Below are 24,961 nucleotides of genomic sequence, written 5' to 3' on the forward strand. Positions count from 1 at the left end.
GTTTGGGGAGCCCCTGGCACCCCAAAATGGGGGGAGGATGGGTTTGGGGGACCCTCCCTGGCACCCCAAAGTGGGTGGGGTGGATTTTGGGGATCCCCCAGGGTTGAGGGTGAGTTTTGGGGTGTTTTTTTGGGATTGGGATGAGTTTTGGGGTGTCTTTTGGGGGTTGGGGTGGATTTTGGGGCACACCCCAGGTCAGAAGGGATTTTGGGGTGTTTTTTGGGGGTTGGGATGAGTTTTGGGGTGTCTTTTGGGGTTGGGGTGGATTTTGGGGCACACCCCAGGTCAGAAGGGATTTTGGGGTGTTTTTTGGGGATTGGGATGAGTTTTGGCGTGTCTTTTGGGGTTGGGGTGGATTTTGGGGCACACCCCAGGTCAGAAGGGATTTTGGGGTGTTTTTAGGGGTTGGGATGAGTTTTGGGGTGTCTTTTGGGGGTTGGGGTGGATTTTGGGGCACACCCCAGGCCAGAAGGGATTTTGGGGTGTTTTTTTGGGATTGGGATGAGTTTTGGGGTGTCTTTTGGGGGTTGGGGTGGATTTTGGGGCACACCCCAGGCCAGAAGGGATTTTGGGGTGTTTTTTTGGGATTGGGATGAGTTTTGGGGTGTCTTTTGGGGGTTGGGGTGGATTTTGGGGCACACCCCAGGCCAGAAGGGATTTTGGGGTGTTTTTTTGGGATTGGGATGAGTTTTGGGGTGTCTTTTGGGGTTGGGGTGGACTTTGGGGCACACCCAGGTCAGAAGGGATTTTGGGGTGTTTTTAGGGGTTGGGATGAGTTTTGGGGTGTCTTTTGGGGTTGGGGTGGTCTTTGGGGCACACCCCAGGTGGGAATGGATTTGGGGGTGCCCCCCCAGGGGTTTTGGGGGGCTAGACGAGTTTTTTGGCCTCGAAGAAGCTCTTGAGGTGCCGCATCTGCCAGAGGCCGGTGAGGATGAGGATGACGGTCTGGGCGATGGACCACCAGAGCACGCGCTGGTTGGTGCTCTCGCTCGTCATGCGGAACCGCTCCTCGCGGTACTGAGGGAGGAAAAACCCAAAAACCCCAAAAATTCACCTCAAAATCCCAAAAATTCACCTCAAAACCTCCTAGATTTACAACAAAACCCCGTAAGTTTACACCAAAACCCCAAAAATTCACCCCAAACCCCACAGATCGCTGGTTGGTGCTCCCGCACGTCATGAGGAACTGTTCCTCACAGTACTGAGGTAGAAAAACAACAAAATCTCAAAAATTTACCTCAAAATCCCCAAAAATTCACACCAAAATCCCAGAAATTCACACTGAAACCCTAAACATTCTACCCAAAAACCCCAAAAATTCACCCCAAAACCCCACAGATTGCTGGTTGGTGCTCCCGCACATCATGAGGAACCGCTCCTCGCAGTACTGAGGGAGGAAAAACCCAAAACCCCAAAAATTCACCTCAAAATCCCAAAAATTCACCTCAAAACCTCAAAAATTCACACGAAAACCCCGTAAGTTTACACCAAAACCCCAAAAATTCACACCCAAAACTCCCTAAATTTACAGGAAAACCCCGTAAGTTTACAACAAAACCCCAAAAATTCACCCCAAATCCCAAAAATTCACCCCAAAACCCCACAGATCGCTGGTTGGTGCTCTCGCTCGTCATGCGGAACCGCTCCTCGCGGTACTGAGGGAGGAAAACCCAAAAACCCCAAAAATTCACCTCAAAATCCCAAAAATTCACCTCAAAACCTCCTAGATTTACAACAAAACCCCGTAAGTTTACACCAAAACCCCAAAAATTCACCCCAAAACCCCACAGATCGCTGGTTGGTGCTCCCACACGTCATGAGGAACCGCGCCCCGCGGTACTGAGGAGGAAAAACCCAAAATCCACACCAAAATCCCAAAATTCACCCCAAAACTCCCTAAATTTACAGGAAAACCCCGTAAGTTTACAACAAAACCCCAAAAATTCACCCCAAAACCCAAAAATTCACCCCAAAACCCCACAGATCGCTGGTTGGTGCTCCCGCACGTCATGAGGAACCGCTCCTCGCGGTACTGAGGGAGAAAACCCAAAATCCACACCAAAATCCCAAAAATTCACCCCGAAAATCCCTAAATTTACAGGAAAACCATGTAAGTTTACAACAAAACCCCAAAAATTCACCCCAAATCCCAAAAATTCACCCCAAAACCCCAAAAATTCACCCCAAAACCCCACAGATTGGTGGTTGGTGCTCCCGCACGTCATGCGGAACCGCTCCTCGCGGTACTGAGGGAGAAAAACCCAAAAACCCCAAAAATTCACCTCAAAATCCCAAAAATTCACCTCAAACCACCCTAGATTTACACGAAAACCCCGTACGTTTACACCAAAACCCCAAAAATTCACCCCAAAACCCCAAAAATTCACCCCAAAACCCCACAGATCGCTGGTTGGTGCTCCCGCACGTCATGAGGAACCGCTCCTCGCGGTACTGAGGGAGAAAAACCCCAAAATCCACACCAAAATCCCAAAAATTCACCCCAAAACTCCCTAAATTTACAGGAAAACCCCGTAAGTTTACAACAAAACCCCAAAAATTCACCCCAAATCCCAAAAATTCACCCCAAAACCCCACAGATCGCTGGTTGGTGCTCTCGCTCGTCATGCGGAACCGCTCCTCACGGTACTGAGGGAGGAAAAACCCAAAATCCACACCAAAATCCCAAAAATTCACCCCAAAACCCCCTAGATTTACACGAAAATCCCGTAAGTTTACAACAAAACCACAAAAATTCACCCCAAAACCCCACAGATTGGTGGTTGGTGCTCCCACACGTCATGCAAGACCACTCCTCGCGGTACTGAGGGAGAAAAACCCAAAAACCCCAAAAATTCACCCCAAAACCCCAAAAATTCACCCCAAACCCCACAGATCGCTGGTTGGTGCTCCCGCACGTCATGAGGAACCGCTCCTCGCAGTACTGAGGTAGAAAAACCCCAAAATCCAACAAATCCCCCCAAAACCCAACAAATCCCCCCAAAACCCAACAAATCCCCCCAAACCCCATAAATTCTCCTCAAAACCCCATAAACCCCCCCAAAATGCCATCAGTTCCCCTAAACCCCAAAAATTGCCCCCAAAACCCCACCAAATCACCCCAAAAGCCCCAAAACACCTCAAAACCTCACAAAACCCCCCAAAACCCCACAAATTCCACCCAAAACCCCACAAATTCCACCCAAAACCCCACAAATTCCCCCAAAACCCCACAAATTCCACCCAAAACCCCACAAATTCCACCCAAAACCCCACAAATTCCACCCAAATCCCCACAAATTCCACCCAAAACCCACAAATTCCACCCAAATCCCACAAATTCCACCCAAAACCCCACAAATTCCACCCAAATCCCCACAAATTCCACCCAAAACCCCACAAATTCCACCCAAATCCCCACAAATTCCACCCAAAACCCCACAAATTCCACCCAAATCCCCACAAATTCCACCCAAAACCCCTCAAATTCCACCCAAAACCCCACAAATTCCACCCAAAACCCCACAAATTCCACCCAAAACCCACAAATTCCACCCAAAACCCCACAAATTCCACCCAAATCCCCACAAATTCCACCCAAAACCCCTCAAATTCCACCCAAAACCCCACAAATTCCACCCAAATCCCCACAAATTCCACCCAAAACCCCACAAATTCCACCCAAAACCCCCCCAGCGACCCCAAAAGCCGCGTTTGACCCCAAAAGGTGCCCGCTGACCCGCTGGTAGTTCTGCTCCTTCTGGATCTGCTCCACCTGGTCGAGCAGCTGGCGCGCGCGGAGCTGCAGCTCCGTCAGCTTGTCCTTGGCGGCGATCTCGGGGTAGTTGTTGGTGTGCTCGCCCACCTGGATGTCCAGGTGCACCCGCTGCGGGACACGGGCACGGGGATGGCACCGGGGCTGGCACCGCGGTGGCAACAACCATGGAAGCGACCATGGTGCCCACCATGGATCCAGCCATGAGAACAACCATGGAAGCGACCATGGTGGCCACCATGGATCCAACTATGAGAACAACCATGGAAATGACCATGGATCCAACCATGGAAAAGACCACGGCACCAACCATGGGAACAACCATGGAAACAACCATGGAAACAATCATGGATCCAACCATGGAACGACCATGCCACCAACCATGGCATCAACCATGGAAACAACCATGGAAACAATCATGGATCCAACCATGGGAACGACCACGCCACCAACCATGGGAACAACCATGGACCCAACCATGGAAACAATCATGGATCCAACCATGGGAACGACCACGCCACCAACCATGGGAACAACCATGGACCCAACCATGGAAACAATCATGGATCCAACCATGGAAACGACCACGCCACCAACCATGGGAACAACCATGGACCCAACCATGGAAACAATCATGGATCCAACCATAGAAACGACCACGGCACCAACCGTGGCATCAACCATGGACCCAACCATGGAAACAATCATGGATCCAACCATGGAACCAGCCATGAGCAGTTGTTGGTGTGCTCGCCCACCTGGATGTCCAGGTGCACCCGCTGTGGGACACGGGCAAGGGGATGGCACCGGGGCTGGCACCGCGGTGGCACGAACCATGGAAGCGACCATGGAAGCGACCATGGTGCCCACCATGGATCCAACCGTGAGAACAACCACGGAAATGACCATGGATCCAACCATGGAAACGACCATGGAAACAACCATAGACACAACCATAGATCCAACCAGGGATCCAACCATGGAAACGACCACGGCAGCAACCATGGCATCAACCATGGACCCAACCATGGAAACAATCATGGATCCAACCATAGAAATGACCATGGCACCAACCATGGCATCAACCATGGAAACAACCATGGAAACAATCATGGATCCAACCATGGGAACGACCACGGCACCAACCATGGAACAACCATGGACCCAACCATGGAAACAATCATGGATCCAACCATAGAAACGACCACGGCACCAACCATGGATCCAATCATGGAAACAATCATGGATCCAACCATGGGAACGACCACGGCACCAACCATGGCATCAACCATGGAAACAACCATGGAAACAATCATGGATCCAACCATAGAAACGACCACGGCACCAACCATGGTATCAACCATGGAAACAACCATGGAAACAATCATGGATCCAACCACGGAACCAGCCATGAGCAGTTGTTGGTGTGCTCGCCCACCTGGATGTCCAGGTGCACCCGCTGCGGGACACGGGCACGGGGATGGCACCGGGGCTGGCACCGCGGTGGCACCAACCTAGGAAGCGACCATGGAAGAGACCATGGAAGCGACCATGGTGCCCACCATGGATCCAACCATGAGAACAACCATGGAAATGACCATGGATCCAACCATGGAAACGACCATGGAAACAACCATAGACACAACCATAGATCCAACCAGGGATCCAACCATGGAAACGACCACGGCACCAACCATGGGAACAACCATGGACCCAACCATGGAAACAATCATGGATCCAACCATGGGAACGACCACGGCACCAACCATGGCATCAACCATGGACCCAACCATGGAAACAATCATGGATCCAACCATGGGAACGACCACGGCACCAACCATGGCATCAACCATGGACCCAACCATGGAAACAATCATGGATCCAACCACGGAACCAGCATGAGCAGTTGTTGGTGTGCTCACCCACCTGGATGTCCAGGTGCACCCGCTGCGGGACACGGGCACGGGGATGGCACCGGGGCTGGCACCGCGGTGGCACCAACCATGGAAGCGACCATGGAAGCGACCATGGTGCCCACCATGGATCCAACCATAGACACAACCATGGAAACGACCATGGATCCGACCATGGAAACGACCATGGAAACAATCATAGACACAACCATAGATCCAACCATGGATCAAACCATGGAAACGACCACGGCACCAACCATGGCATCAACCATGGACCCAACCGTGGAAACAACCACGGCACCAACCATGGGAACGACCACGGCACCAACCATGGGAACAACCATGGAAACGACCATGGAAACAATCATGGATCCAACCATGGGAACGACCACAGCACCAACCATGGCATCAACCATGGATCCAATCATGGAAACAATCATGAATCCAACCATGGGAACGACCACGGCACCAACCATGGCATCAACCATTTACCCAACCATGGAAACAATCATGGATCCAACCATGGGAACGACCACGGCACCAACCATGGCATCTACCATGGACCCAACCATGGAAACAATCATGGATCCAACCATGGAACCAGCCATGAGCAGTTGTTGGTGTGCTCGCCCACCTGGATGTCCAGGTGCACCCGCTGCGGGACACGGGCACGGGGATGGCACCAGGGCTGGCACCGCGGTGGCACCAACCTAGGAAGCGACCATGGAAGAGACCATGGAAGCGACCATGGTGCCCACCATGGATCCAACCATGAGAACAACCACGGAAATGACCATGGATCCAAGCATGGAAATGACCATGGAAACAACCATAGACACAACCATAGATCCAACCATGGATCCAACCATGGAAACGACCACGGCACCAACCATGGGAACAACCATGGACCCAACCATGGAAACAATCATGGATCCAACCATAGAAACGACCACAGCGACCATGGCACCAACCATGGAAACGACCACGGCACCAACCATGGAAACGACCACGGCACCAACCATGGAAACAATCATGGATCCAACCATGGGAACAACCATGGATCCAATCATGGATCCAACCATGGAAACGACCACAGCACCAACCATGGGAACAACCATGGATCCAATCATGGAAACAATCATGGATTCAACCATGGAAACGACCACGCCACCAACCATGGCATCAACCATGGACCCAACCATGGAAACAATCATGGATCCAACCATGGGAACGACCACAGCACCAACCATGGCACCAACCATGGAACCAATCACGGAATTGACCATGGCACCAACCATGGCACCATGGAAGCAACCATGGAACCAATCACGGAATTGACCACGGCACCAACCATGGCACCATGGAAGCAACCATAGAACCAATCACAGAATTGACCACGGCACCAACCACGGCACCAACCATGGAACCAATCACGGAATTGACCATGGCACCAACCACGGCACCATGGAAGCAACCATGGAACCAATCACGGAATTGATCATGGCACCAACCATGGCACCATGGAACCAATCATGGAATTGACCACGGCGCCAACCATGGCACCGACCATGGAACCAATCACGGAACTGACCACGGCACCAACCATGGCACCATAGAAGCAACCATGGAACCAATCACAGAATTGACCATGGCACCAACCACGGCACCGACCATGGAACCAATCACGGAATTGACCATGGCACCAACCATGGAACCATGGAACCAATCACGGAATTGACCATGGCACCAACCATGGAACCATGGAACCAATCACGGAATTGACCATGGCACCAACCATGGCACTGACCACGGAACCGACCGTGGAACCGACCGTGGATCCGATCACGGCACCAACCGTGGCACCAACCGTGGCGCCAACCGTGGCACCAACCATGGCACCAACCGTGGCACCAACCGTGCCACCAACCGTGCCACCAACCGTGGCAGCAGCCACTGGAGTTGGAGGCCAGGGTGGGCAGGGCTGTGGGCACAGGGCTGTGCCAGCCTTCCCAGGGTTATCCCAGGGCAGTGCCAGGCCGGCACACGGCTGTGCCAGGCTGGCCGCGGGCATTACCAGCTTGCCCCCGGCGAAGAGCGCCATGCGGGTGGAGTTGGAGTGCAGGCAGATCTGGTGCTCGCCCGGCGTGTGCGACGTGAACGTGAAGCGACCCTCGGAGCCGTACTGCCGCGACAGCACCACCTGTGCCAACGTGGGGATGGCGTCAGGGCCGCGGGCACGGCCGCCGGCACCGCCCGCGCCAACGCGGGGACGGCGTCAGGGCGGTGGGCACGGCCGCCGGCACTGCCCGCGCCAACGCGGGGACGGCGTCAGGGCCGTGGGCACGGCCGCCGGCACCGCCCGCGCCAACGCGGGGACGGCGTCAGGGCCATGGGCACGGCCGCTGGCACCGCCCGCGCCAACGTGGGGACGGCGTCACGGCGTCAGGGCCATGGGCACGGCCGCCGGCACCGCCCGCGCCAACGTGGGGACGGCGTCACGGCGTCAGGGCCGTGGGCACGGCCGCCGGCACCGCCCGCGCCAACGCGGGGACAGCGTCAGGGCCGTGGGCACGGCCACCGGCACCGCCCGCGCCAACGTGGGGACGGCGTCAGGGCAGTGGCACCGGGGCATGGCCCAAGGGGCACCCAAACCCCTCCAGGGAGCCCTCCCCTTGCCCAGGGGGTGCCCAGGGGATGCCCATGGACCCCTCCCCATGCCCAGGGGGTGCCCAGAGACCCCTCCCCATGCCCAGGAGATGCCCAAAGCCCACCAAAGACCCCTCCCCATGCCCAGGGGGTGCCCAGGGGGTGCTCAGAGACCCCTCCCCGTGCCCAGGAGGTGCCCAAACCCCACCAAGGACCCCTCCCCGTGCCCAGGAGATGCCCAGGGACCCTTCCCCATGCCCATGATGTGCCCAAAGCCCACCAAGGACCCCTCCCCATGCCCAGGGGATGCCCAGGGGATGCCCAGGGACCCCTCCCCATGCCCAGGGGATGCCCAGAGACCCCTCCCCATGCCCATGATGTGCCCAAACCCCACCAAAGATCCCTCCCCGTGCCCAGGAGTTGCCCAAGGACCCTTCCCCATGCCCAGGGGGTGTCCAGGGGGTGCCCAGGGGGTGCCAAGAGACCCCTCCCCATGCCCATGAGGTGCCCAAAGCCCACCAAGGACCCCTCCCCATGCCCAGGAGATGCCCAGGGACCCTTCCCCATGCCCAGGGGGTGCCCAGAGACCCCTCCCCATGCCCAGGAGGTGCCCAAACCCCACCAAGGACCCCTCCCCATGCCCAGGGGATGCCCAGGGACCCTTCCCCATGCCCAGGGGGTGCCCAGGGACCCTTCCCCATGCCCATGATGTGCCCAAAGCCCACCAAGGACCCCTCCCCATGCCCAGGGGATGCCCAGGGGATGCCCAGGGGGTGCCCAGAGACCCCTCCCCATGCCCAGGGGATGCCCAGAGACCCCTCCCCATGCCCAGGAAGTGCCCAAACCCCCCCAAAGGCCCCTCCCCGTGCCCAGGGGATGCCCAGAGACCCTTCCCCATGCCCAGGGGGTGCCCAGGGGGTGCCCAGAGACCCCTCCCCATGCCCATGATGTGCCCAAACCCCCCCCAAAGGCCCCTCCCCGTGCCCAGAAGATGCCCAGGGACCCCTCCCCATGCCCGGGCACCCCTCCCCGTGCCCACCCCTCACCTTTCCCTCGGGGTCCTTGACCTCCACGTGCATGCCCAGGCCGGGCGTGGAGGGCAGGAAAGCCTCGGACTGCTTGTCCCACAGCTGCGTCCGGTAATTGCCTGGCACCGGGCGGGCACGGGGGCTCGGTGCCAGCCCCGTGTGCCCGCTGGCCTCTGCCTTCCCCCCCTGCGAGCCCCGCAATGGTTCCTTCCGCTCCCCCCGCAAACTGCCCGGTGCTCTCTCCCGTTTCCCCCCCTGCCATTCGCAGTGGTGTCTCCCGTTCCCCCTCATCAATTCCCGGTGGTCTCTCCCGCCCCTCCCCCGCCGCCATTCCCGGTGCTCTCCCCCCGTTCTCCCCTCACGCCCCCCCGCCATTCCCGGTGCTCCCCGGCGCCGCCCGCACCGATGACCATGGTCTCGTCGGGGATCTCCTCGATGAAGCAGCGCTTCTCGGTCTCTCCGATGTGGAAGTAGAGCCCGTGCGCGCCCCAGCCCAGCAGCAGCACCGCGGCCATCGCCGCCCTCAGCGCTTCTCCCGGCGCCGCCATGATCCCTCCCTCCCTGCCGCCGCCACCGCAGCGCGCATGCGCCGGCGCCTCACGCTGCCCACCGCGCATGCGCCGCACCCTCAGCGCAGGCTCCGCGCACGCGCGGTGCCGCCCTCAGCGCCGCGCTTGGCTCTGCGCATGCGCCTCGCCCGCGGCCACTCAGCGCTCCCCACGCCGCCCCTCGGCGCGCCCCGCCGCTCCCGCAGCGCGCATGCGCGCCCGCCGCCGCCGTGGCGCAGCGGGGAGGGCGCCGCTCCCTCAATGTGAGACCGCGGGTTCGAGCCCCGCCGCGGCCGCCGCGGGGATCGCCGTGTCCCCGTGTCCCCCCGTGGCGTTGTCGCGCTGTCGCCTCCCCCTCCCCCCGCCATGTGTCCCCTCGGTTGTCACCCCGCGACGGCCGGGGCGGGGCGCGCCCTCCCCAGGAGTGTGGCAACACCACCGGCAACCTCCTTCCTTCCTTCCTCCCTCCCTCCCTCCCTCGCCGCTGCCCGCTGCGCCCGGAGCCGGGGTCCCGCAGGAACCGGGGGTCCCGCAGGCACCGGGGGTGTCACAGGAACCGGGGGTGTCACAGGAACCGGGGTCCCGCAGGAACCGGGGTCCCGCAGGCACCGGCGGTGTCACAGGAACCGGGGGTGTCACAGGAACCGGGATCCCACCGGAGCCGGGGATCCCAGCGGAGCCGGGGCTGTCACAGGAGCCGGGGGTCGCACCGGAGCCGGGGGTCCCGCAGGAGCCCGGGGGTCGCAGCGGAGCTGAGGTCGCACCGGAGCCGGGATTCCACCGGCGCCGCTGTCCCAGCGCAGCCGGAGGTCGCACCGGAGCCGGGGTCCCAGCGGAACCGGAGTTCGCAGCGGACCCGGGGGTCGCACCGGAGCCAGGCGTGTCACAGGAGGCGGGGGTCGCACCGGAGGCGGGGGTGTCACAGGAACCGGCGGAACCGGCAGTCCCAGCGCAGCCGGGGGTCGCACCGGAGCCGGAGTCCCAGCGGAACCCGAGTTCGCAGCGGAGCCGGGGGTCGCAGCGGAGCCGGGGGTCCCAGCGGAACCGGCGGTCCCAGCGGAGCCGGGGGGTCGCAGCGGAGCCGGGGGTCGCAGGGTCACACCGGAGCCGGGGGTCCCATGGGTGAGCGCTGCCCGGGGACCCCGCGCACGGCCCGGCCGGGCTGCATGGGACACGGAGCGCCTGGCACGGCCGGTGCCGCCACCGGGAGGGGTCCCCAAGGCTCGGGGGGCGCGGGCAGGGGGCGCGGGGGTCTCCGGGTGGCCGCCCTCAGCCTCGCCCTCCTCTTCCTCCGCGCAGAGGCCGAAGGCTTCGCCCTCTGCCACGCGCCCGCGCTGCAGACCAAGGTGTTCCAGTACCGGTAAGGGACAGCCCGGGGGTGGCGGGGGACAGCGGTGGCACCGAGGGGTGGCACCGAGGGGTGGCACCGAGGGGTGGCACCGAGGGGTGGCACCGCTGTCCCCCCTTGGCCCGCCAGGCTCTGGGACGTGAACCAGCGGTCGCTGTACCTGCGCGATGACCAGCTGGTGGCCGGGCACCTGCAGGGCGCCAACGCCGCGCTGGAAGGTGACACGGGGACACGCGCGGGGACACGCGCGGGGACACGCGTGGGGACACGGGGACACGCGCTGAGGGTCCCCGTGTCACCTGCAGAGAAGGTGTTCTGGGTGCCCAACCATGCCCTGGAGCCCGCGCGGCTGCCGGTGATCCTGGGCATCCGGCACGGCTCCCGCTGCCTGGGCACCGAGCGCGGCCCCGCCGGAGAGCCGCGGCTGCGGCTGCAGGTGGGGACAGCGGCGACAGCGAGGGGACAGTGGGGACAGTGAGGGGACAGCGAGGACAGCGAGGGGACAGCGGGACAGCGAGGGGACAGCGGGGACAGTGAGGGGACAGCGAGGGGACAGCGGGGACAGTGAGGGGACAGCGGGACAGCGAGGGGACAGCGGGGACAGTGAGAGGACAGCGAGGGGACAGCGGGGACAGTGAGAGGACAGCGAGGGGACAGCGGGGACAGTGAGGGGACAGCGGGGACAGCGAGGGGACAGTGAGGGGACAGCGGGACAACGAGGAGACAGCGGGGACAGTGAGGGGACAGCGGGGACAGTGAGGGGACAGCGGGGACAGCGAGGGGACAGCGGGAACAGTGAGGGGACAGCGAGGGGACAGCGGGGACAGTGAGGGGACAGAGGGGACAGCGAGGGGACAGCGGGGACAGTGAGGGGACAGCGGGACAGCGAGGGGACAGCGGGGACAGTGAGGGGACAGCGGGGACAGTGAGGGGACAGAGGGGACAGCGAGAGGACAGCGGGGACAGCGAGGGGACAGCAGGGATAGCGGGACAGCGAGGGGACAGCGGGGATAGTGAGGGGACAGCGGGGACAGCGAGGGGACAGCGGGGATAGTGAGGGGACAGCGGGGACAGCGCGGGGACACTGGAGGGAGGGGGATGGGGACACCAAGGCTATGGGGACACCAGGGGGATGGTGATGAGGATGGGGACAAAAACGTTTTGGGGATGGGACACCCTGGGGAGGGGACACCTGGGGACATGCAGACCTCAGGGATGCGACATTGTGAGGTGGGGACACGGGGACCTCGGGGATGGGGACACGGGGACCTCGGGGATAGGGACATTGTGGGATGGGGACATGGGGACATCAGGGCTGGGGACACGGGGACCTCAGGGGTGGGACACTGCTGGGTGGGGACACCGGGACCTCGGGGATGGGGACACGGGGACCTCGGGGGTGGGACATTGTGGGATGGGGACACGGGGGCCACAGGGAGTGGACATTGTGGGGTGGGGACACGAGGACATCAGGGATGGGGACACGGGGGCCACGGGGATAGGGACATTGTGGGATGGGGACATGGGGACATCAGGGCTGGGGACACGGGGACCTCAGGGGTGGGACATTCTGGGATGGGGGCACCGGGACCTCGAGGATGGGGACACGGGGACCTCAGGGGTGGGACACTGCTGGGTGGGGACACGGGGGCCACAGGGAGTGGACATTGTGGGGTGGGGACACGAGGACATCAGGGATGGGGACATGGGGATTTCGGGGATGGGACATTGTGGGGTGGGGACACCGGGACCTCGGGGATGGGGACACGGGGACCTCAGGGCTGGGGACACGGGGACCTCAGGGGTGGGACACTGCTGCGTGGGGACATTACAGCCCGGCCCCACGCCGCGCCGCGGCTGTGGCACGCGGTGCCCGCGGTGCCCGCACGCTGCCGGGCGCTGTCCCCGCGGGTGACACCGGGGGTGGCCCGCAGGACGTGGACATCCGGGAGCTGCCCCGCACCGGGGACAGCGCGGCCGCCTTCACCTTCTTCCGCTCCTACCGGGACGGGCTGTGGCGCTTCGAGTCGGCCGCGCACCCCGGCTGGTTCCTGTGCACGTCCCCGCGCGGCCACCAGCCCCTGGCGCTCTGTCGCCACCGCGATGTCACCTCCCACCTGCTCGACTTCTACTTCCAGCTCTGCTGAGCCCCCCCGGCCCCCGCGCGGCCACAGCGGAGCCCCAGGGTGGTGGCATCTTCCCGGGGAGGGTGGCATAGACCCCAGGGTGGTGGCATCTTCCTGGAGAGGGTGGCATAGCCCCCAGGGTGGTGGCATCCTCATCCCAGGGTGGTGGCATCTTCCCGGGGAGGGTGGCATAGCCCCCAGGGTGGTGGCATCTTCCCGAGGAGGGTGGCATAGCCCCCAGTGTGGTGGCATCTTCCCGGGGAGGGTGGCATAGCCCCCAGGGTGGTGGCATCTTCTCGGGGAGGGTGGCATAGCCCCCAGGGTGGTGGCATCTTCCCGGGGAGGGTGGCATAGCCCCCAGGGTGGTGGCATCTTCCCGGGGAGGGTGGCATAGCCCCCAGGGTGGTGGCATCTTCCTGGAGAGGGTGGCATAGCCCCCAGTGTGGTGGCATCTTCCCGGGGAGGGTGGCATAGCCACCAGGGTGGTGGCATCTTCCCGGGGAGGGTGGCATAGCCCCCAGGGTGGTGGCATCTTTCTGGAGAGGGTGGCATAGCCCCCAGGGTGGTGGCATCTTCCTGGAGAGGGTGGCATAGCCCCCAGGGTGGTGGCATCCTCATCCCAGGGTGGTGGCATCTTCCTGGAGAGGGTGGCATAGCCCCCAGGGTGGTGGCATCCTCATCTCAGGGTGGTGGCATCTTCTCGAGGAGGGTGGCATAGCCCCCAGGGTGGTGGCATCCTCATCCCAGGGTGGTGACATCACCCTGGAGAGGGTGGCATCTCCTCCCCTGGGTGGTGACATCTACCTGGGAAGGGTGGCATCTCCACCAGGGTGGTGACATCTTCCTGGAGAAGGTGGCATCTCCCCCCCCCGGGGTGGTGGCATCCCCCTGGAGATGGTGGCATCCCCAGGGTGGTGGCATCTTCCTGGAGAGGGTGGCATCTTCATCCCAGGGTGGTGACATCACCCTGGAGAGGGTGGCATCCTCCCCAGGATAGTGACATCCTCGCCCAGGGGTGCTGGCATCCCCCTGGAGAGGTGCCACCCCCCCAGGGTGGTGACATCCTCACCCAGGGATGGTGACATCCCCCTGGAGAGGTGCCACCCCCCCAGGATGGTGACATCCTCAGGGAGGGTGACATCCCCCTGGGGAGGTGCCACCCCCCCAGGATGGTGACATCCTCAGGGAGGGTGACATCCCCCTGGGGAGGTGCCACCCCTCCAGGATGGCGACATCCTCCCTCAGGGATGGTGACATCCCCCTGGAGAGGTGCCACCCCCAGGGTGGTGACATCCTCCCTCAGGGATGGTGACATCCCCCTGGGGAGGTGCCACCCCTCCAGGATGGCGACATCCTTGCCCAGGGGTGCTGGCATCCCCGTGGGGAGGTGCCACCCCCCCAGGATGGTAACATCCTCCCTCAGGGATGGTGACATCCCCCTGGGGAGGTGCCACCCCCCCAGGGTGGTGACATCCTCACCCAGGGATGGTGACATCCCCCTGGGGAGGTGCCACCCCTCCAGGATGGCGACATCCTCCCTCAGGGATGGTGACATCCTTGCTCCTCGGCGACATCTTCCCCAGGACGGTGACATCCATCCGCGATTGTGCCATCCCCCCTTCTCCTGGGGGTGCCACCCCCTTGGGGACAGCGACATCCCTCCCTCGGCGTGGTGCCACCCCCCTGGGGACGGCGACATCCCCCTGGGGACGGCGACATTCCCCTGGGGACGGCGACATCCCCCTGGGGACGGCGACATCCTCACCGGAGCGCGAATAAAGAGATGTCGAGGCCACGCGGTGCCTGAGCGCGCGTGGCACAGGGGTGGCACAGGGGTGGCACACGGGTGGCACACGGGTGGCACACGGGTGGCCCGGCGGGGACAGGGCGGGGCTGGTGGCCCCGCGGGATGTGTCACCGCGGCGGGGTGTCCGCTCTTGCGCCACCCGCGCGATGGGGACAGAGCCGGACATCCCCGGGCGCGGGTGACGCGGCCACTTCCCGGATCCCGCCCGGGGACAGAGGGTGGCACCGCGGGCACGCGCCACGGGGGACGCGCGGGGACACGGGGGACACGGGGGACAGCGAGTGGGGGACAACAGGGACAGGGGAGGTGGCATTTTGGGGACAGGGAGTGGGGAACAATGGGGACAGGGGAGGTGGCATTTTGGGGGCAGGGCACATGGCATTTTGGGGACAGGGAGTGGGGACAACAGGGAGAGGGGAGGTGGCATTTTGGGGACAGGGAGTGGGGACAACAGGGACAGGAAGCGGTGGCATTTTGGGGACAGGGAGTGGGGACAACAGGGACAGGAAGCGGTGGCATTTTGGGGGCAGGGCACATGGCATTTTGGGGACAGGGAGTGGGGAACAATGGGGACAGGGGAGGTGGCATTTTGGGGACAGGGAATGGGGGGGACAGGGAGAGGGGAGGTGGCATTTTGGGGACAGGGAATGGGGACCACAGGGAGAGGGGAGGTGGCATTTTGGGGACAGGGAATGGGGAACAACGGGGACAGGGGAGGTGGCATTTTGGGGACAGGGAATGGGGACCACAGGGAGAGGGGAGGTGGCATTTTGGGGACAGGTCACCATGGGGACAGGGCACACAGTGCCTTGGGGACAAGGGACAACAGGGATGGGACACTGGGGACACTGGGGACAGTTCTCACAGCACCTCGGGGACAGCACTCACGGGGACAATGGTGACAAGGTGGTGGCACCACGGGCACGGGGGACACTGCGGGGACAGGCCTGGCACGGGGGACACTGCGGGGACAGGCCTGGCACGGGGGACATGGCGCGGGGGACATCCCCGCCACGGTGACCGCGGGCCTCACGGGGGACGCTGGCACCTGGTGGCATTTCGCCATCGCCCGGTGTCGCTGTCACTGTCACTGTCACTGTCACTGTCACCCGCCCCGCCAGTTCCCGGGGCTGGCCCTGTCCCCGCCCCGCCCGGCCCTATAAAGCCACTGTCACCCGGGACACGGGAGGTGACACATCCGCAGGTGCCACCAGGGACGGGGGACAAGCTTGGGGACAATCCTGCCCAGAGGTGCCACCCGTGCCGGGCCCAGCCATGTCGCGCGCGTCCAGAGCTGCCCTCAGGTGAGCGGGGACAGCGCGGGGACAGCGCGGGGACAGCGCGGGGACAGCGCGGGAGTGTCACCTCCCCGCCCCACCCCGTGTCACCTGCCCTGACCCCTGTGTCCCCACAGAGGGACATCGCAGGGACACCCCCCGGGGGTCGCGGCGGGGGACGGGGACACGGCCGAGGGTGTCATCGACCCCGACATGGTGGCCTTGTTCAAGGACTTCCTGGGAGAAGGTGGGCGCGGGTGTCCCCGTGTCCCTGTCCCCGTGTCCCTGTCCCCATGTCCCCATGTGCCACCTGTCCATCCCCGTGTCTCCATGTCCCCATGTCCCACCTGTCCATCCTGGTGTCCCCATGTCCCACCTGTCCATCCCCGTGTCCCCGTGTCCCACATGTCCATCCCCGTGTCTCCATGTCCCCATGTCCCACCTGTCCATCCCAGTGTCCCCATGTCCCCGTGTCCCCATGTCCCACCTGTCCATCCCCCTGTCCCCATGTCCCCATGTCCCACCTGTCCATCCCCGTGTCCCCATGTCCCACCTGTCCATCCCTGTGTCCCCATGTCCCATGTCCCACCTGTCCATCCCCGTGTCCCCATGTCCCCGTGTCTCCATGTCCCACTGTCCATCCCTGTGTCCCCATGTCCCACCTGTCCATCCCTGTGTCCCCATGTCCCACCTGTCCATCCCCGTGTCCCCATGTCCCACCTGTCCATCCCCGTGTCCCCGTGTCCCCATGTCCCATCTGTCCATCCCCATGTCCCCATGTCCCACATGTCCATCCCTGTGTCCCCATGTCCCACCTGTCCATCCTGGTGTCCCCATGTCCCATGTCCCACCTGTCCATCCCCATGTCTCATGTCTCATGTCCCATGCCCCATGTCCCACCTGTCCATCCCTGTGTCCCCATGTCCCATGTCCCCCTGTCCATCCCCGTGTCCCCATGTCCCACCTGTCCATCCTGGTGTCCCCATGTCCCCATGTCCCACCTGTCCATCCTGGTGTCCCCATGTCCCACCTGTCCATCCCCATGTCTCATGTCTCATGTCCCATGCCCCATGTCCCCACCTGTCCATCCCTGTGTCCCCATGTCCCATGTCCCCACATGTCCATCCCTGTGTCCCCGTGTCCCCATGTCCCACTGTCCATCCTGGTGTCCCCATGTCCCCATGTCCCCGTGTCCCCATGTCCCACCTGTCCATCCTGGTGTCCCCATGTCCCCGTGTCTGCATGTCCCCCTGTCCATCCCTGTGTCCCCATGTCCCCATGTCCCACCTGTCCATCCCTGTGTCTCCATGTCCCACCTGTCCATCCTGGTGTCCCCATGTCCCCGTGTCCCCATGTCCCACCTGTCCATCCCTGTGTCCCCATGTCCCCCTGTCCATCCCTGTGTCCCATGTCCCCAGAGCTGGTGGTGGCCTTCGGGGGGTCTCAGCCGGTGGCCCAGCCGTACCATTACGTGATGCGGGACACGGAGCAGCAGGGGCTGTGCCTGCGCCACGGCCAGCTGGTGGCCACCAGCCTGCAGGGGGCCAATGCCAGCCTGGAAGGTGGGTGACACCAGGGGACAGGGGTGACACTCCGTGGGTGACACCGGGGGGACAGGGGTGACAATCTGTGGGTGACACCGGGGGGACAGGAGTGACAATCTGTGGGTGACACCGGGGGGAACAGGGTGACAGTCCAGGGATGACATTCTGGAGGCATAGGGGTGACAATCTGTGGTGTCCTCCTGGTGGCCACCAGCCTGCAGGGGGCCAACGCCAGCCTGGAAGGTGGGTGACACGGGGGGACACGGGTGACACTCCGTGGGTGACACCGGGGGGACAGGGGTGACAATCTGTGGGTGACACCGGGGGGACAGGGGTGACACTGCCCATGGATGACACTGCCCATGGGTGACACTCCATGGGTGACGTTCTGGAGGAACAGAGGTGACAATCTGTGGGTGACACCGGGGAGACAGGGGTGACAATCTGTGGGTGACACCGGGAGGAACAGGGGTGATACTCTGGGTGACACTCCATGGGTGACGTTCTGGAGGAACAGGGGTGACAATCTGTGGGTGACACCGGGGGGAACAGGGTGACACTACCCATGGGTGACACTCCATGGGTGACATTCTGGAGGAACAGGGGTGACAATCTCTGGGTGACACCAGGGGGACAGGGGTGACACTGCCCATGGGTGACACTCCATGGGTGACATTCTGGAGGAACAGGGGTGACAATCTGTGGGTGACACCGGGAGGAACAGGGGTGATACTCTGGGTGACACTCCATGGGTGACATTCTGGAGGAACAGGGGTGACAATCTCTGGGTGACACCGGGGGGAACAGGGTGACACTGCCCATGGGTGACACTCCATGGGTGACGTTCTGGAGGAACAGGGGTGACAATCTCTGGGTGACACCGGGGGGACAGGGGTGACACTGCCCATGGGTGACACCGGGGGGACAGGGGTGACACTGCCCATGGATGACACTGCCCATGGGTGACACTCCATGGGTGACGTTCTGGAGGCACAGGGGTGACAATCTGTGGGTGACACCGGGGGGACAGGGGTGACAATCTGTGGGTGACACTCCATGGGTGACACTCCACGGGTGACAATCCATGGGTGACATTCTGGAGGCACAGGGGTGACAATCTGTGGTGTCCTCCTGGTGGCCACCAGCCTGCAGGGGGCCAACGCCAGCCTGGAAGGTGGGTGACACCAGGGGGACAAGGGTGACACTCCGTGGGTGACACCGGGGGGACAGGGGTGACAATCTGTGGGTGACACCGGGGGGACAGGGGTGACACTGCCCATGGGTGACACTGCCCATGGGTGACACTGCCCATGGATGACACTGCCCATGGGTGACACTCCATGGGTGACGTTCTGGAGGTACAGGGGTGACAATCTGTGGGTGACACCAGGGGACAGGGGTGACACCAGGGGGACAGGGGTGACAATCTCTGGGTGACACCAGGGGGACAGGGGTGACACTGCCCATGGGTGACACTCCATGGGTGACACTCCACGGGTGACAATCCATGGGTGACATTCTGGAGGAACAGGGGTGACAATCTGTGGTGTCCTCCTGGTGGCCACCAGCTGCAGGGGGCCAACGCCACCCAGGAAGGTGGGTGACACCGGGGGGACAGGGGTGACACTGCCCATGGGTGACACTCCATGGGTGACGTTCTGGAGGAACAGGGGTGACAATCTCTGGGTGACACCAGGGGGACAGGGGTGACACTGCCCATGGGTGACACTCCATGGGTGACGTTCTGGAGGAACAGGGGTGACAATCTCTGGGTGACACCAGGGGGACAGGGGTGACACTGCCCATGGGTGACACTCCATGGGTGACATTCTGGAGGCACAGGGGTGACAATCTGTGGTGTCCTCCTGGTGGCCACCAGCTGCAGGGGGCCAACGCCACCCAGGAAGGTGGGTGACACCGGGGGGGTGGCACTCCACGGGTGGCACTGCCCGGGGTGTCCCTCTGGGGGGACAGGGGTGACACTCCACGGGTGGCACTCCACGGGTGGCACTGCCCGGGGTGTCCCTCCGGGGTGACATTGGTGACACCGCCGTGTCGCGCAGAGCCCATCAGCGTTGTCCCCAACCGGCACCTGGAGCGCCGGCGCTGTCCGCTCATCGTTGGCATCCGCGGTGGCACCTGGGCACTGTCCTGCGGCACCGGCCCCGAGCCCCGGCTGAGCCTGGAGGTGACACAGGGGACGTGGAGGTGGCACAGGGGACATGGGGGTGACCTGGGCTCAATCCAAGGTGGGCAACTCAAAGTGGACAACCCAAGGTGGGCAACTCAAGGTGGTCAACCCATCTGGGGTTGCCCACCTTGGATCGTCCCACCTTGATTGAGCCACCTTGGGTTGTCCCACCTTGGATTGACCCATCTTGACTGACCCACCTCGGGTTGCCCACCTTGAGTTGTCCACCTTGGATTGACCCATCTTGGGTTGTCCACCTTGGCTTGACCCATTTTGACTGACCCACCTTGGGTTGCCCACCTTGGATTGACCCATCTTGACTGACCCACCTCAGGTTGCCCACCTTGGGTTGACCCACCTTGATTGACCCACCTTGGGTTGCCCACCTTGGGTTGACCCACTGTGGATTGACCCACCTTGGGTTGCCCACCTTGGGTTGACCCACTGTGGATTGACCCACCTTGGGTTGCCCACCTTGGGTTGACCCACTGTGGATTGACCCACCTTGGGTTGCCCACCTTGGGTTGTCCACCTTGGATTGTCCCACCTTGATTGACCCACCTTGGGTTGCCCACCTTGATTGACCCATCTTGACTGACCCACCTTTGGTTGACCCACCTTGGATTGACCCACCTTGGGTTGACCCATCTTGACTGACCCACCTTGGGTTGACCCACCATGGATTGACCCACCTTGGGTTGACCAAGTGGAGCTGGATCAACCCAAGGCAGGTCAACTCAAAGTGGGGACACCCTGGGGTGGTGAGGACCCAAAAATGCGTCAGCTCCAGGTGGGTGGCCCAAGGTGGGGACACCCAGAGGTGGGTCAGCCCAAGGTGGTGTCACCTGGACATGGGGTCACCTGGAGATGGTGCCACCTGCAGATGGGTGTTCCTCAAGGTGGTGTCACCTGGAGATGGGGACACCTGGAGATGGGGACACCTGGAGATGGTGCCACCTGCAGATGGGTGTTCCTCGAGGTGGCACCACCAGGCCGCGGCCGCTCCCCGTGCCGGTGCCACCGCGGGTGCCACCATTTGGTGTCCCCTGCCCAGCAGGACGTGGGGCTGCTGGAGCTGTTCTCGAGTGACAAGGACAGGGCCACGCCCTTCACCTTCTACAAGACCTTCGGGGGCTCCACGCACACCTTCGAGGCCGCCGCCTTCCCCGGGCTCTTCCTCAGCACGGCCACGGGCCCGGACGAGGCGCTGGCCCTGGCACCGCCCCCCGCTGCCACCGCCTTCTACCTGCGCCGCAAGTGACAGTGCCACCAGGCAGGGACGTCCCTGGTGGGACCACCTTCCACCTTCCATGGTGCCACCACCATCACCTTCTACCTGCGCCGCAAGTGACACCCAGGGGACGTCCATGGTGGGACATCCATGGTGGGACATCCTTCCATGGTGGGGACATCCATGGTGCCACCACCATCACCTTCTACCTGCTCCGCAAGTGACACCCAGGGGACGTCCATGGTGGGACATCCATGGTGCCACCACCATCACCTTCTACCTGCGCCGCAAGTGACACCCAGGGGACGTCCATGGTGGGACATCCATGGTGGCACCACCATCACCTTCTACCTGCACCGCAAGTGACACCCAGGGGATGTCCATGGTGGGACATCCATGGTGGGACATCCTTCCATGGTGGGGACATCCATGGTGCCACCACCATCAGCTTCTACCTGCGCCAGAAGTGACAGTGCCACCAGCCAGGGATGTCCATGGTGGGACATTCTTCCATGGTGCCACCACCTTCTACCTGCGCCACAAGTGACACCCAGGGGTCATCCATGGTTGGGGACATCCATGGCTGGGGACATCCATGGTGGGACATCCTCGGTGGGACACCCATGGTGGGACATCCATGGTGGGACACCCATGGTGGGGACACCACAGTGGGACACTCATGGTGGGTCATCCATGGTGGGACATCCACAGTTGGGGACATCCATGGTGGGACATCCATGGTTGGACATCCACATTTGGGGACATCCATGGTGTGACACCACGGAGGGACACCATGGTGGGACATCCATGGTGGGACACCACGGTGGGACATCCATGGTGGGACACCCATGGTGGGACATCCATGGTGGGGACACCACGGTGGGACATCCACAGTGGGACATCTACAGTGGGACATCCATGGTGGGACATCCATGGTGGGACACCCATGGTGGGACATCCATGGCTGGGGACACCACGGTGGGACATCCATAGTGGGACATCCATGGTGGGACACCCATGGTGGGACACCCATGGTGGGACATCCACAGATGGGGACACCATGGTGGGACACCACGGTGGGACATCCATGGTGGGACATCCACAGTTGGGGACATCCATGGTGGGGCATCCATGGTGGGACATCCCTGGTGGGACATCCGTGGTGGGACATCCACAGTGGGACATCCGTGGAGGGACATCCATGGTGGGACATCCATGGTGGGACATCTGTGGTGGGACATCCATGGTTGGGGACACCATGGTAGGACACCACGGTGGGACATCCGTGGTGGGACATTCACAGATGGGGACACCATGGTGGGGCATCCGTGGTGGAACATCCACGGTAGGACATCCCTGGTGGGACATCCATGGTGGGGACACCACGGTGGGACATCCATGGTGGGACATCCACAGTGGGACATCCACGGTAGGACATCCGTGGTGGGACATCCACGGTTGGGGACACCGTGATGGGAGATCCATGGTGGGACATCCATGGTGGGACATCCATGGTTGGGGACACCGTGATGGGAGATCCATGGCTGCTGTCACTGCCCGTGAATAAAGTGCCACCTTCTGGTGTCCCCTCGTGGCTGTGACCTGGGGGGACAGGACGGGGCCACGGGGGGGTCAGGACCCTTGGACCTTTTGGGGTCAGAACCTTTTTGGGGTCAGAACCTTTTTGGGGTCAGAACCCCCCTTTTGGGGTCAGAACCTTTTTGGGGTCAGAACCTCCTTTTGGGGTTGGAACTCCCCTTTTGGGGTCAGAACCTTTTTGGGGACAGAACCTTTTTGGGGTCAGAACCCCCCTTTTGGGGTCAGAACCTTTTTGGGGACAGAACTTTTTGGGGTCAGAACCTCTTCTTGGGGTCGGAACCCTTTTGGGGTCAGAACCTTTTTGGGGTCAGAACTTTTTGGGGTCAGAACCTTTTTGGGGACAGAACTCCCCTTTTGGGGTCAGAACCTCTTCTTGGGGTCGGAACCTTTTTGGGGTCAGAACTTTTTGGGGACAGAACTCCCCTTTTGGGGTCAGAACCTTTTTGGGGTCAGAACCCCCCTTTTTAGGATCAGTACCCCCCTTTTAGGGTCAGAACCTTTTTGGGGTCAGAACCTTTTTGGGGTCAGAACCCCCCTTTTTAGGATCAGTACCCCCCTTTTAGGGTCAGAACCTTTTTGGGGTCAGAACCTTTTTGGAGTCAGAACCCCCCTTTTTAGGATCAGAATCCCCCTTTTTGGGGTCAGAACCCCCCTTTAGGATCAGACCCCCACTTTTTAGGGTCAGACCCCCTGTTTTTGGGGTCAGAACCCTATTTTTAGGGTCACGAACCCCCTTTTTAGGACCAGACCCCCCTTTTTGGGGTCAGAACTCACTTTTTAGGATCAGACGCCCCCTTTTGAGGTCAGACCCCCCTTTTTAGGGTCATGACCCCCCTTTTGGGGTCACGACCCCCCTTTTTGGGGGCAGACCCCCCTTTTTAGGGTCACAACCCCCCTTTTGGGGTCACGACCCCCCCTTTTAGGGTCACGACCCCCCTTTTGGGGTCACACTCCCCTTTTTAGGGTCACGACCCCCTTTTTGGGGTCAGACTCCCCTTTTTAGGGTCACGACCCCCCTTTTTAGGACCAGACCCCCCTTTTTAGGGTCACAACCCCCATTTTTGGGGTCAGACCCCCCTTTTTAGGGTCAGACCCCCCTTTTTAGGGTCACGACCCCCCTTTTTAGGGTCAGACGCCCCTTTTTAGGACTAGACCCCCCCTTTTTAGGGTCACGACCCCCCTTTTTGGGGGCAGACCCCCCTTTTTAGGGTCACAACCCCCCTTTTGGGGTCACGACCCCCCCCTTTTAGGGTCACGACCCCCCTTTTGGGGTCACACTCCCCTTTTTAGGGTCACGACCCCCCTTTTTAGGGTCACGACCCCCCTTTTGGGGTCACGACCCCCCTTTTTGGGGTCAGAACCCTTTTTAGGGCGCTCAGGCCCCGCCCCTTCCCTTCCACCAGGGGCGTGTCCCCACTCTGATGGGCGTGGCCTCACTCTGATTGACACCCCCACTCTGACGTGCGTAACCTTCACCCCGATGGGCGTGGCCTCATATTAACCCGCCCCATATGCTAATACACCCCACATCGCTCCTCCCACTGTGGGCGTGGCCACGCCGACCACGCCCCCCCCGCTCGCCACTGCCGGTAAGGGAAGGGGGGGAGGGGAGGGGAGGGGGCGGCCCCGGGGGGGTCCCCAAAGCCCGGGCGAGGTTTTGGGGACCCCCAAATGTCCCCAAAGCGTCCCCGAGACCCCCCGGGACCCCCCAAAACCGGGGGGACCCCCCCCCAAAGCTCAGGGGAACCCCAAAAACTCCCGGCCGCGCCCCCAGAACCTCTGCCCCCCCCCACCCCCACCCCGAAATTTTGGGGGCTCCCGGAATTTTTGGGGTCCCCTTGACCCTTTTGGGGTCCCCCCCCTAAACTTTGGGGTCCCCTCCCGGGCTCTGAGCGTCACTTTTGGGTTCCCCATTAAACTTTTGGGGTCCC

At 62.0% G+C, this 24,961-nt stretch overlaps 3 protein-coding genes across 8 annotated transcripts; 2 read left to right on the forward strand and 1 right to left on the reverse strand.

The window, feature by feature from the left end:
• Positions 1-851: 851 nt before the first annotated feature.
• LOC137463420 (transmembrane emp24 domain-containing protein 4) lies at positions 852-9,944 on the reverse strand. Of its 3 annotated transcripts, none has more exons than XM_068174604.1 (5): positions 9,763-9,941; positions 9,378-9,478; positions 7,760-7,885; positions 3,737-3,883; positions 852-1,017 (listed from the first exon to the last, which is right to left on the reverse strand). In XM_068174604.1, the coding sequence occupies exons 1-5, from the start codon at positions 9,905-9,907 to the stop codon at positions 868-870; spliced, it is 669 nt and encodes a 222-aa protein (XP_068030705.1). In that variant the 5' UTR covers positions 9,908-9,941; the 3' UTR covers positions 852-867. The 3 variants fall into 3 exon arrangements, with proteins under 3 accessions (XP_068030705.1, XP_068030704.1, XP_068030706.1); XM_068174603.1 differs by lacking the exon at positions 852-1,017 and adding an exon at positions 1,431-1,655 and having other exon boundaries at positions 9,763-9,944; XM_068174605.1 differs by lacking the exon at positions 852-1,017 and adding an exon at positions 2,278-2,451 and having other exon boundaries at positions 9,763-9,943.
• Positions 9,945-11,006: 1,062 nt separating this feature from the next.
• LOC137463309 (interleukin-36 receptor antagonist protein-like) lies at positions 11,007-14,887 on the forward strand. 4 transcript variants are annotated; one of them, XM_068174410.1, is made up of 5 exons: positions 11,007-11,029; positions 11,207-11,267; positions 11,385-11,473; positions 11,561-11,691; positions 13,190-13,522. In XM_068174410.1, exons 1-5 carry the CDS (start codon positions 11,026-11,028, stop codon positions 13,400-13,402), a joined length of 498 nt encoding a protein of 165 aa, XP_068030511.1. In that variant the 5' UTR covers positions 11,007-11,025; the 3' UTR covers positions 13,403-13,522. The 4 variants fall into 4 exon arrangements, 2 of the variants coding, with proteins under 2 accessions (XP_068030511.1, XP_068030510.1); XR_010993876.1 differs by lacking the exon at positions 11,007-11,029 and adding an exon at positions 14,829-14,887 and having other exon boundaries at positions 11,071-11,267; positions 13,190-13,464; XR_010993877.1 differs by lacking the exon at positions 11,007-11,029 and adding an exon at positions 14,419-14,474 and having other exon boundaries at positions 11,071-11,267; positions 13,190-13,464.
• Positions 14,888-16,463: 1,576 nt separating this feature from the next.
• Positions 16,464-22,183, forward strand: LOC137463262 (interleukin-36 receptor antagonist protein-like). The gene is made up of 6 exons (XM_068174357.1): positions 16,464-16,492; positions 16,603-16,712; positions 17,884-18,027; positions 20,073-20,197; positions 21,258-21,463; positions 22,143-22,183. Exons 1-5 carry the CDS (start codon positions 16,464-16,466, stop codon positions 21,459-21,461), a joined length of 612 nt encoding a protein of 203 aa, XP_068030458.1. The 3' UTR covers positions 21,462-21,463; positions 22,143-22,183.
• Positions 22,184-24,961: the final 2,778 nt, after the last annotated feature.

The sequence above is a fragment of the Anomalospiza imberbis genome, chromosome 28 (assembly GCF_031753505.1).
Source record: "Anomalospiza imberbis isolate Cuckoo-Finch-1a 21T00152 chromosome 28, ASM3175350v1, whole genome shotgun sequence".
Taxonomy (NCBI): domain Eukaryota; kingdom Metazoa; phylum Chordata; class Aves; order Passeriformes; family Viduidae; genus Anomalospiza; species Anomalospiza imberbis.